Source organism: Delphinapterus leucas, chromosome 3 (genome assembly GCF_059928025.1).
Source record: "Delphinapterus leucas isolate spDelLeu-1000000601 "Yukka" chromosome 3, BTC_Dleu_Yukka2, whole genome shotgun sequence".
Lineage (NCBI taxonomy): Eukaryota > Metazoa > Chordata > Mammalia > Artiodactyla > Monodontidae > Delphinapterus > Delphinapterus leucas.
The window spans coordinates 78,259,626-78,271,851 of NC_143131.1; the positions used below are offsets into that span (position 1 = coordinate 78,259,626).

General features: G+C 41.2%; 1 protein-coding gene across 1 annotated transcript in view; it reads left to right on the forward strand.

Moving 5' to 3' along the window:
* The first annotated feature begins 11,538 nt into the window (after positions 1–11,538).
* The window catches only part of FAM81B (family with sequence similarity 81 member B), a 49,959-nt gene continuing 49,271 nt past the window's right edge, over positions 11,539–12,226 (forward strand). Inside the window, 2 exon segments of the mRNA XM_089909118.1 lie at positions 11,539–11,883; positions 12,104–12,118. Of these exon segments, the coding sequence (XP_089765244.1) occupies positions 11,754–11,883; positions 12,104–12,118 (145 nt within the window). The 5' untranslated portion in view covers positions 11,539–11,753.

The window sequence follows — 12,226 nt, forward strand, 5'->3', positions numbered from 1 at the left end:
CCCCAGTGGATAATGGAGGCATTTTCCTTTAATAAGTGGTTGGCTCCATCTTGAGATATACTCACCACACCCAGTCTGGCAGGGGAAGGACGCCTGCAGGAGCTGAGGCCTAGAGAGGGGCAACGCCATCCCCACCCCTTCCACCAGGTGTGGCAGCATGCCCAGCCCATCCACTGTGACATACTGCCTGGGGAGATGGAAGAAAGTAAACTCCAATTGGATGTTTGGATGACTTTCTACAGTCTTCACCGCTTGGTCAGTGACATGATCATACATTTTCAGTGTTATCAGGTAAATAGCTTGTTCTCTCTCAATTTGGATAAATTGAAAAATTGCATTATTGGATAGTTTTATTACTTAAACATAGAGTTTATTTATTACTAAAACATACTAGGAAAACAAAGAATTATCCAGTGAAATTCCCAAAGATTTTGTTGAAGAAAATTTAAAATAAATAATACATACTAGACCTGCACAGATAAATCCATTCCTCTGACTTTCTTCAAAGTAGTTGAAGTCTTTACTCATAAGTATCTTCAATATCCTTCTTCAATTTTATTTATAGCATTAACATTATTATTGAGACTTGAGCTTTTTAAAAAGCGTTTACAAAAAAAGGCCAAATGTTGGGGAATAAGGAAAGGAAATTATCTACGTTGGCCATTTCATAGTCTAAATTTCACTGTTTCTAACCAAGAGCAATTTAGAGTTAGATGCATTATGAAGCCGTTTCTTTAAAAAATAATTTAGTCACCACCATAATTAAACAATAGAATTAAGCCACAATAAAGTTTAGCCCCAAATTGCCTTTAGAGAGACTATAACAAGCAGCTGGAGAGTTGCCTGGTTCAGAAATAATGATGTTTGTTTTATTAACTGGTACCTATCGTTCTGCCTGACCTCTGATACAGTAATGAGAAAGGGAGCAGAGAGAGATAAATATGCACAGAGAATTGGACTCTGTCTCCATGACATCAAGTCAAGATGCCTCCTTCTACATCTTTCACCACCACCTGGGAGATGCTCATGAAAGAACTAAGCCTATCTCAGCTTCTGCAAACAGCTCTGGTGACATTTCCTTGAGTGACACCTGTCACCTGCAGAGCCACTTTTGCCTCTTCATCACTTCCCAGTCCATAAATAGCCCCATAGAATAAATCATCTGAAATCCACATATCATCACAGGTGGGAGAGGGGTGAGGACTGTAGTGGTAAGCAACAATGTCTTCGTGGCAAATTCTAAAAACTCAGAGTTTAGATAAACAGAAGTGCTTTTGTCTTGTAAACATTATTTGTGTATAGTTTACCTACTATAAAGTGCATCCATTTTAGAATATAGTCAATAATATTGTGACAACTTTGTATGGTGGCAGATGGTAACTGGACTTACTCTGGTGACTATTTCATAATGTATAAAAATATCGAATCACTATATTGCATACTTGAAACTAATATAATAATGTATGTCAAGTATAACTTAATAAAAACTGCACCCATTTTAAGCATATAATTCAGTACAGTTGGATGGATGCTATACACCTAGGTAACAACACAGTCAAGACATAGAAGATTTCTACCATTCCAGAAATTTCCCTGGTGCCCTTCCCTGTAAATGCCCACTGGAAGTATTTTTTTTATTTCTTAAGTCATAGGACATTTATTTGAACATTTTAAAGTTGAGGTAGCATAAAAAAGAATCTGTTCACTTGCCAAAAACAACATTCAAATCTTTGATTCTTAACATAAAATCAGATAACACTTCTCTAAGTATAGTTTTAGCACAGACTAGCTACTAATGAGAGCCACAGAGCTCTCAAACCTGGCTAACGTTTGATGTTTAACATTCCCCCAAAAATCTGAGTAGGAAAGAGATGTTTTAATCTACCTGACATATTCTGAAGATACAAAAATCTCCTACAAAGGCTACATGGTAGGTAGTTAACATGGGTGAGAGGGTTGAGGGAAGGAGGAAGTAAAAATAGAAAGAAAAAAAGACTTCACTTGAAAAATATGTCAGGTTTATGCATTTGTTGTAAAAGTGTATATGGATATATATGGATATTGAATTTAAAATATAAGAAATAACCACAGAGACACCTCAATTCTTAGAAGAATGTTAAATGTCTCCTAGTGAATCCTCTTCAAGGCATTTCTTATTCTATGTCAGATCAAATAATGTTCTCTTCCATCTTAAAATATAAACACAAACTAAAGTCTAAAACAGTTACTGACGGATGGAAATCGAGTCTGAGATCTGGACTGAAAAGTGCTTTCTCAGCCTGAAGCTGAATCTTCTGCTCTGAAAGTGCTTCCCTGCCTGCTTCTCTAGGGATCAATAGCAGATCAGACAGGAACCTCCCCTGCTGCTGCTGCTTTCTAAGAGATGCGGGAACTGAGCAAGTCGTGAACGCAACCAGAATTCCTCATCTTACACCCCATCCCCATCTCTGTTGGGTGGATTCTGTGAAAGCATCTGGAATTAGCAGGCATTTTCAGCCTGCTCACTTCAAAGCAGCCTGCAGCCAGGAAACTTGTGATTTCTAGTGACTTCTTAACAAAATGTAAAAACTGATGCAGGCCATTAGAAAATGAAAATATGGCTGAAATTTTGTCCCCATATTGACATTGGTAAGGAAATCTGGGGGGAAAAACATAATTGCACAACAAAGGAAGAGTTGCCTTAGTCGGTTTTAAAATATAGAAGCAATTCATATTAATAAAAATATAGTAAACTAGAAAGAAGGAAAACAAATTATCCATAATCTTACCTCCCCAAACCCATTAAAGCTTTGATAAAATTCCTTTCGGAATTTCTCTTAGCGTAGTTGAAATCAAACTGTGTCTAACATTTTGTATCTCAGCTTTCCACTTAACATTGTAATATATACATTTAACATATCATAAGTAATCATTAATAAAACTATTTTTTAATGGTTGTCATAATTAAGTCCCACAGAATATTACTCTTAGTATTTCCCTCATCTTGGACAATTAAGACAAACACCAATTTTTAGTTATTTTAACAGTATGGTGAATGTGTTTGTATGTCTTTTCCTGTATTTTGGGATAGTTCCCTGGAATATATTTTAAGATGTATAAATTCTACATTTGGGTATAGAAATTTTATGTCTCTTGTTACATATTTTCAATTTGCCTTGCAAAAATATAATTTGGGGGGGGCAGTTTGGCAATGTGTATCAAGATTCTCATAAATATTCCTATCCTTTGATCCATCATTTCCTTAGAGAACAATCAGAGGTATATGAAATGATTTTTTGTAAAATATTATCACAGTATTATTACTATTACCAAAACAAGTTGGCCACAATCTAAAGATCCAAAAATAAAAAAGCAGTGAAATAGAATTCTGATTAGCCAATTATTGAAATCCTATTTTCAAAAAAAACAGGTAAAATGTCAAAATATAGCATATCATTAAGACTAAATGGAAAAGTCACGATATAAAATTATATGTATAACATGATGTTTGTACACATATGCACACACACATGTATATATATGACACATACATATATATGCATATGTTCATAGAAGAAAGGCTAAAGACATATCAAAGTGTGTAATGATTATTTCAATAATAATTTCAGAGGGGATGAGTATACAAGAATTCTGCTGGGCTGCCCAGCACCTCTGCTTTCCTCTATAATTACACTCACCATTCTTCATCTTAAATGACTGTGTACTTATTGTACATTGCCTTTTAGAATAACATCAGAGAAAACTTTTTTCTGTTTCACTCACTGCTGTATGTCTAGGAAAGAACTTAGAAATTACCCAATAAACGTTTGAATGCTTATGTAACTGACTGAGAGAATAAATGAGTGATTGATGATTGAATGAATTCAACAGAAAGAGGCAGAAGAGATGCCATAAAGAAGAAGGGGGCAGAAAAGGATGAAGATATATAGAGACGTCAAAGATAAGCAGCTTGGCAATGTGGAAAGAGCATAGACTTTAGTCAGCCACACTGCTATATGACTTTGAGAAAGTTCCTCAACTTGTACCTGTAAAATGGGATACTATACTCATTTAGTTGTTGTGAGAATTAACTGAACTATAAATAAATACACCTACACTGTGCCCTGCACATAATAGGCACTCAGTAAATGTTTTCCCATCCTCTTAGGTTATAGTTTGGTCTAGTTATTTCTATAACCATGAAAAGCCGATTACAAATTTTCTAGGGAAAAGAATGTGCTGGACAAAATTATTTTCACTTTCATTTTAAAAGCTAGCCAAGCTAGAAGAAGGGCAAAGGGAAGATGCCCAAACTCTTGCAAGGTTAGGCATCCTGACCATAAGAGGATGTGGGTCTGTAGTACATACTGAAGGAATGAGCCCCAGAGGTAAGTTTTGTACAGAACAAAATCTCATATATTTTAATGGTGGGACATAAAGGTATTCCCAGAGCAAGGAAAAACTTCCCTCTTATGGATTTCATTACCCTTTCTACTGATGAGACAAACAGATACAATATTAAATTCTGTCCTAGAGCCATTTGGCTTAACATGTGGATGTCGAGGACCAAAAATACATTCATTGATTTGGGGATTAGAATCTACTTACATGCTTTTCAAAAAGATATTTCCGTTCACCTTGAAGTGCTGGTGCTTGTGTGAGGCTGGATGGCTGGGGACACTGGTCTTATTACACAGCAAAAACAGGCTGTTGGAGATCATCAGATCAGCAAGTGGGATGGCTGCCCACCAGCACCTGTGCCTGGCGAGCTGACACCCTCAGGGATGTGGAACTGAGGTCTTTCCGAGCAGGCTGCTGAAGGCACAAGCCTCACTCACCTTGCAGAGCAAGAAACTTCCTTGTAGCAGAAGAGATTTTTGCAGAGAAATGAGGGAAATAAACCATGGGAATAGAGCAGCTAGAATAAATATTCCCGTTCCCATTCTCATAGCGATTCTGTAAACTAATTTAACAAGGAGCACAAGCTTTTATTGCCTCCACAAAAGCTCATGGTTTCTGTATTGGATGGCAACATAATAACTAGCCACTTGAATTGTTATTGTCTTTGAATTATTAGTTTATCTACCTTTGTCATTATCAGCCATGGCAGTTCTGTTTTTCAGTTGCTGTGTTTTGTTTGTCCTGGACTCTGCACATGTGAGTACGTGTGGCAGACTGTATACAAAGATAAATTCATGTCCCCAGGGCGTATTTTTTCCCTTGGCATTTTATTTCATTGTAAATGATCAAAGTTACTATATTTTAACTATTTTTTATTTATTTATTTATTTTGTTTATTTATTTTATTTTTGGCTGCATTGGGTCTTCATTGCTGGGTGCGGACTTTCTCTAGCTGCAGAGAGCAGGGGCTACTCTTAGTTGCAGCGCACTGGCTTTTCATTGCTGTGGCTCCTCTTGTTGCGGAGCACAGGCTCTAGGCATGTGGGATCAGTAGTTGTGGCTGGCGGGCTCTAGAGAGCAGGCTCAGTAGTTGTGGCGCCCGGGCTTTGTTGCCTGCGGCGTGTGGGATCTTCCCGGACCAAGGCTCGAACCCGTGTCCCCTGCGTTGGCAGGTGGATTCTTAACCACTAGGCCACCAGGGAAGTCCAAAGTTACTATATTTTAATGTGTTGCACTTCATAATGTGGTGAGTCAATTAATTTGGCTGATATTAGCTGAAGCCCGGTAAAGGGCGGTAGGAGTCCGGAGGCAGGAAACATAGCAGAGGGAGGTGGGAATTCACTATAGCAGCTTGGCTATGATTAGGTATCTGGGGAGAAGCTGTCTGTTCCGAGGTGGGGGAGACAGAAGTGGTAACAGGGAACCAGGAATGGAAAAAGAGAGCCTCGCTGACAGATGGGAAGAGTAGCAAGGTATAAACACAAGGTAGGGATGACAGCAAGCTGCCCATTGGCACCTGAGGGCAGACTTCCCCAGTAGGATGTGGTTCAGCCTTGGGGGGAGGTGCAGATGGTAAATACGACCCGAGGAAGTTGTTTTGAAAGGGAAAACTCCTCCAGTACCACTACAGTGTAGGAAAATCCACATAGACACAGAATCTAAGATGCTGATGGATGCATAGGCAGACGGACAGGAGGGTAAACAGACAGCTGATTGCTTACAGGAATACAGTAGCAATTTTATGAACACGAAGGAGGCCCCCCCAATGAAAAGTATGCTCCCTGTAGGTTTGCAGGGATGTCACCTCTAGAAATTCCGTTCTTTGAGTTGTTCAGTGTGTGGTCCTTGGATCTCTGGATCAAAACCTACTGTTTGCAACTTGTGCAGGTGGGTCCCAGGAGTCTACAGTTTAAGAGGCTCTCCAGGCAAGTTTTATACACACTAATGTTTAAAATGCCTGGACTAAGGTATCGTTCCTTGTTGGGTGTGAAGGCCATGCTGAATTTATTAGATCCTTTCTGATAGATAACTGGCTGAAACACAGGTAGAGAATAGGACAAGGAACGTTCGCTGATAGAGAGAGAGGCCTTTCCTCTCTCCAAGTGTCAGGAGAGTCCTAGGCAGTAAGAGCTCCTGGAGGTGTCTCTAGGCCTGCTAGGGGGGCAAGAGAAGAGTCAAACTCCTGCGGTTGCCACTCAGACTTTAGGGACCGCCAGTCTGCATTTTGCAAAGCCCAGGTATAATGCCATCTCCTCCCAACTCACATCACATTCATCCACTGTCACCCGTATTTCTGAGCTCCCCTGTAGAATTCTGTCTACACATCTTTATGGAGTTCTTTTATTCATTTATTTAACATATACTTACTGTGCACTTACCATGTGCCAGACACTAGTCTAGACACCAGGGCAGAGCAATGAACAAAGGAGATAAAAATTTCTGCCCCATGGAACTTAGATTCTAGCAGGGGAAACAATTAGTAAGAAAAGTAAATGCATATTAGATAGATAAATGCTAAGCGGGGAGTACAGCAGGAAAGAGTAACAGGAAGTGTGTGTACATAAGAGGAAATTATAAGTTTTAGATAGGGAAGGCCTCTTCGAGAAAGTGATATTTGAATTAAGACCAGAAAAAAAGCAAGGGAGTGAGCAGAGGGTCTCTCCAGGGAAAGTGCATTTAAGCAGAAGCAACAGCAAGATCAAAGGCCCTGAGGCAAGAGCTTGTTCAAGGGGTACCAAGGTGGCCTTTGTGGCTGGAGGAGAGTAAACAAGGGAAAGAGATATAGGAGATGAGGTCAGATGACTATGGAAGGACCCCATCACATAGACCTCAGAAAGCTTTTGTAGCTATTAGAAAGGTTTTGTCCTTTATAAGATGGAAACCTATTGAAGAATTTTGAGCAGATAAGTTCCATGGTGAGTCTTAAATTTGACATCATCACTGGCTATTTTGTTGAGAATAACTGGTTGGGGAGGTGGGGGAAGTTTGGCAGAAAGGATATTGGTTTTAGGAAGCCACTGCAATAATACAAGAAGAAACAGTGATAGTTTAGACCAATGTGGCAACAGAGGAGGTGGGGGAGAAGTGACCCATTCTGGATATATTTTGAAGGTGGGATGAACAGGTAGGGTAAGAGAGAAAGAGAGGAGTGAAGGAGAATTCCAAGTTTGGGGGTCTGAGCAACTGGAAAAAGCCTACTGCCATTTACTGCAATGGGGAAGCTTGGATGTGGAGGGGTCATGTTTGGGGAAACAGGGATTTGGGGGAATCATCAGCTGAGAGCCATGAGATTGGGTGAGATCATGAAGGTAGTGAGCCTAGAGGTACAAGGACTGAGCTCTGGGACACTTCATCCCTCAGAGGTAGGGTGACCGACTGTTCTGCTTTGCCCAGGGCTGAGGGTTTCCAGGACACGGGACTTTCAGGAAAGCTCTAAGCAAACTGAGATGGTTGATCACCTGGCTCAGAGTCAGAGAGATGAATGAGAAACCCCTGAAAAGGAAGAGCAGAGCCATGGGAGACTCATAGCCCTGAGAGCCAAGTAAAGAATGAGCTTCAAGTAGAAGATAGCTCTCAACTCTGTCGAATGCTGCTGATGGGGCCAGATGAGGACTGAGAATTGAGCCCTGGATTTAGCCACAGAGAGGTCACCAGGGACCTTGACAAGAGCAATTTTAATGGAAGGTGCAAGGGACAGAAAGCCTGATTTTAGTGATTCAAGAGTAGTATCTTTGTCTGTTCATGCTGCTGTAACAGAATACCATAGGCTGTGTGGCTTAAACAGCAGAAGTTTCTTTCCCACAGTTCTGGAGGCTAGGAAGTCCAAGATCAAGGTGCTAAGAGATTTTGTTCCTGGTGAGAAACCTCTTGCTGGCTTGCAGAAAGCTGCATTCTCACTGTGTCCTCACACTTTCATCATTGTGTGTGTGTGCAGAGAGAGAGAGTGAGAGAGAAAGGGAAAGAAAAAGATTGAGATCACTTTCTCTTCTTATAAGGCCACCAATCCTATCAGATTAGGACCCCAACCCATGACTTCATTTAACCTTAGTTACAGCCTAAAGACACTATCTCCAAATACAGTCACACTTGGGGGTTAGGGCTTCAACATATGAAATTGGCGGGGGTGGGGGGGGGAGGACACAATTCAGACCACAGCAAAGAAAGAAATTGGAAAGAGCAAAACAACGTTTCAGGATCTTTTCCTGTGCAGAAAAGGGAAAAAGTGAATGGTAGCTAGAAGAGTATATAGAATCAAATGAAGGTTATGTGTTTTTAGGTGGGTGGAAGACCAAAAAAAAAAGTATGTTTAATGCCAATGGGAGTTATCTAGTAGAGGGAATAAGGGTCCTTGAATAGGCGAGAGAAAGTGGGACTCAGGATAATTGGGGGATGGACCTGAATGAGGGCACAGATTGTTCATCCATTGAACGAGTGGAGTCAGAATTTACGGACCCAAATGCACACAGGTCTATAAACACATTGGGTGGGCTTACCAAAATTCCCTCCTATTTACTTCTATATTCATGGTGAAATAGAAAAAAAAGGTCATCAGCTGACAGTGAGGATGAGACAGGAGCTTATGGCAGTTTGAGTTCAGAGGAAAAAGTATGAGAGTAATCTAGGAGAATGGGAGAGTGATGGACTAAGGAAATGACATATAATTGCCAGGGAGCATTAAGGATCCACTTAGCATTGAGCTCCCCTTTAGACTAGAAGTAAACACTCACACCTTAGCATAATTTAGTATAATGCATCCCAGGATGGATGGTGCCCAAGAAGTGATCAGAAGTCTTGGGGTCTGGTCAATCAGTTTCATCATTCACTTAATGTAAGTCACTTAACCTATCTGAACCTCCTTGTATTTTTGCCTGTGAAATCAGGATATTCACACCTGCACTGGCTTCCTCATAAGAACCATGAGATGGAACATGAAGAATATCTTCTAAAATGTCAAGTGCTAAACACTTCAGAGATTACTAGAAGACTAGACTGGGTAAAATTAGAATAGCCCAAGGAAAGGTGAAGGGCCCTAAGGGGTCCTCAGGTCCAAATGAGGTCTTTCCAGGAAAGATGGCCTGAGGGCACTTAGGACAACAGGTGAGAGGTGACATGAAAAGAAAAGGAAGTCGAGGAGGACATTACCAATGAGTACTGGCTACTGTGGCCCAGCGCTGGTGAGGCTAGTTTAGCTGAGGACACAGCATTCAGCAGACACCCAGAGTCAGGGCTGCCACTGACCCATTGACACTCTTGTGTGAGTTAGAAATAGGCACCCCTTTCTCAAAACCCTTCCTTTACTTCCACTTGTGAGAAAACTGGCCGAGTATACTTACCTTATTAGAATATTTTCTTGACCTACACTTGAAAATTTTTCAGGCAACAAATTGAAAATTTTGTGAGGCCTAACAAACATGAAAATCTGCACTGTTATAGTGTGCATGGTGCCCCCTAGGGTTGTGTAGTGCACAACAGCACGCAGCAATACTGTCTCCGCTGACCCTCAGCACTAACAAACCCACTTCAGTGACCACCATCTCAAGATTATTCCTTTATGCCTATATTTAAAGTAATATCAGAATATAATGTCATTTTAAGTTTTTAAGGTGGAAATTGAACATTATTGGCTTCTTTGCTTTAGGCTATACTCTTGGTAGTCCTGGATTAGGAGGGCTCTTTGAAGACCATTGACTTCCAGGAAGGATTTTCACACACATTCGGCAGGTGGGAATTCAATGGTACAGATATTTTACGTGCATTGTCCTATTAAAAGCCAAGCAGCACTGTCCCTGGTGGCGCAGTGGTTAAGGATCCACCTGCCAATGCAGGGAACACGGGTTTGAGCCCTGGCCCGGGAAGATCCCACATGCTGCGAAGCAACTAAGTCCATGTGCCACAACTACTGAGCCCATGTGCTGCAACTACTGAAGCCCGTGTGCCTAGAGCCCGTGCTCCACGACAAGAGAAGCCACCGCAATGAGAAGCCCGCGCATCGCAACGAAGCATAGCCCCCGCTCGCCGCAACTAGAGAAAGCCCGCGCGCAGCAACGAGGACCCAACGCAGCTAAAGATAAAATAAATAAATACATTAAAAAAATTATGTAAAAAGCCAAGCAGCCATTTAGAGAACAAACAAGTTAGACTCTCATTTCACTGGGGCCCATTGTTCTAGCCAAATCCTATGGATTAGAAGCTCAAGTTAAGGAAAGAAAGAATCATAAGAAGTTGTTTAGCAAAAGGTCAAATCCAGTTTTCCTTTCTCACAGACTCTATCCATTTCTTGGATAATTGCCACCTTGTGATATAATCACTGATAATAGCTACCTTTTAGTGGATACCTAGCCTGGCACTCAGCTGAGTACTTTAAGTGTATCATCGCATTGAATCCTCTCAACCACCTTATGAGATCGATATTATTAGCTCCCCCTAACAGATGAGAAAACTGAGGCTTGAAGAAGGGAGGTAATTTTGCCCAAAGTAAATAGCCAGTAGGCTGAGAAGTCAGGGTTCTAACCAACTCCCTTAGCATCCATATCCACCTGCACTCAGTCACTGGTGTGTCCGTCTCACTTGGCACTCTATAAAATGACAATTAGAGTGGTGTCATGAGCGCTTTAGACTGCTTGCAGACCATTAAATATTATATCTCTAAGTTTTAAGGACTTAGCTTAACACTTGAAGACACACCATCGAAGCCAAAAATCATGCGTTCTTTTATCTGTGGGATCAAAATTTGTCATGCAGCATCCTGTATCTCCTGCATGTCCTCGGAGCAAGGCAAACTCGGCACCATCATTTGAAAAGTAACTCAGCCAATAACATCATTTCTGTATGTGAGGGTCAAGTGGTATTAGCAAAGAACGCAAATTCTAATTTTAAACCTCACGAAAATATTTCAGAGTTAAAACAATCCACATCTTTTTTAAACAAGCCAAATCACTGAACAAAATTTTGTCTACAGAGCCCAAGTTCACCCACCCACCTGTCATGGCTGCATTCTTTGTGATGTTTTCCCTGGTGGCCTAGAAAAGTTAGCTGCCTTAACTAGTATACTTGGAGGAAGATTCCAGAGTATGGCAGCATCTCATTTTCTTTGTCTAATTTGATGGAAAGTGGTCTCTTACCAAACGGTGAAGGTGAGATCAGGGGAAGGGTGTGAAATATCAGTTTAAAAATAACCACTTCCCAACCATTGAGACAAAGAGGTGTTGAAGGACCCAGTGAGTTTTACAACACTGAGCATTAAGGAAAACACTTGAAGCTCCTAAATCCAGGGACTCAACGACTTAAAGAGTGAAAACCAGCCCCGCTGACATCACAGATCCTTCCTGCAGCCACAATGTTGCTGGGCCACCCCAGGAAGATGCCCCAGAAACATGAAGACTTTAGTCTGGATGCGATCAAGATTCCTTAGTACTTTGGCTTTCTGAGAGAGAAAATTAAAAATATCTGTGCCCTTTCAAAAAAATATCCAATCAACAAAAAATAAAGTCAGGGGCTTCCCTGGTGGTGCAGTGTTGAGAGTCCACCTGCCGATGCAGGGGGACCCGGGTTCATGCCCCGGTCCGGGAAGATCCCACATACCGCGGAGCGGCTGGGCCCGTGAGCCATGACCGCTGAACCTGCGCGTCCGGAGCCTGTGCTCCACAACGGGAGAGGCCACAACAGTGAGAGGCCCGCGTACCGCAAAATAAATAAATAAATAAAAATAAAGTCAGGAAATCAGGCATCATGAGTTCAGGTATTTATCTCATGGATTACTCAAGGACTCTAAATTTCTTGTACTTTGCTATCTTACTTGTATTTCTTCTTACATACAAACAAGGTAGCAAATCCCAAAGCAGATCCT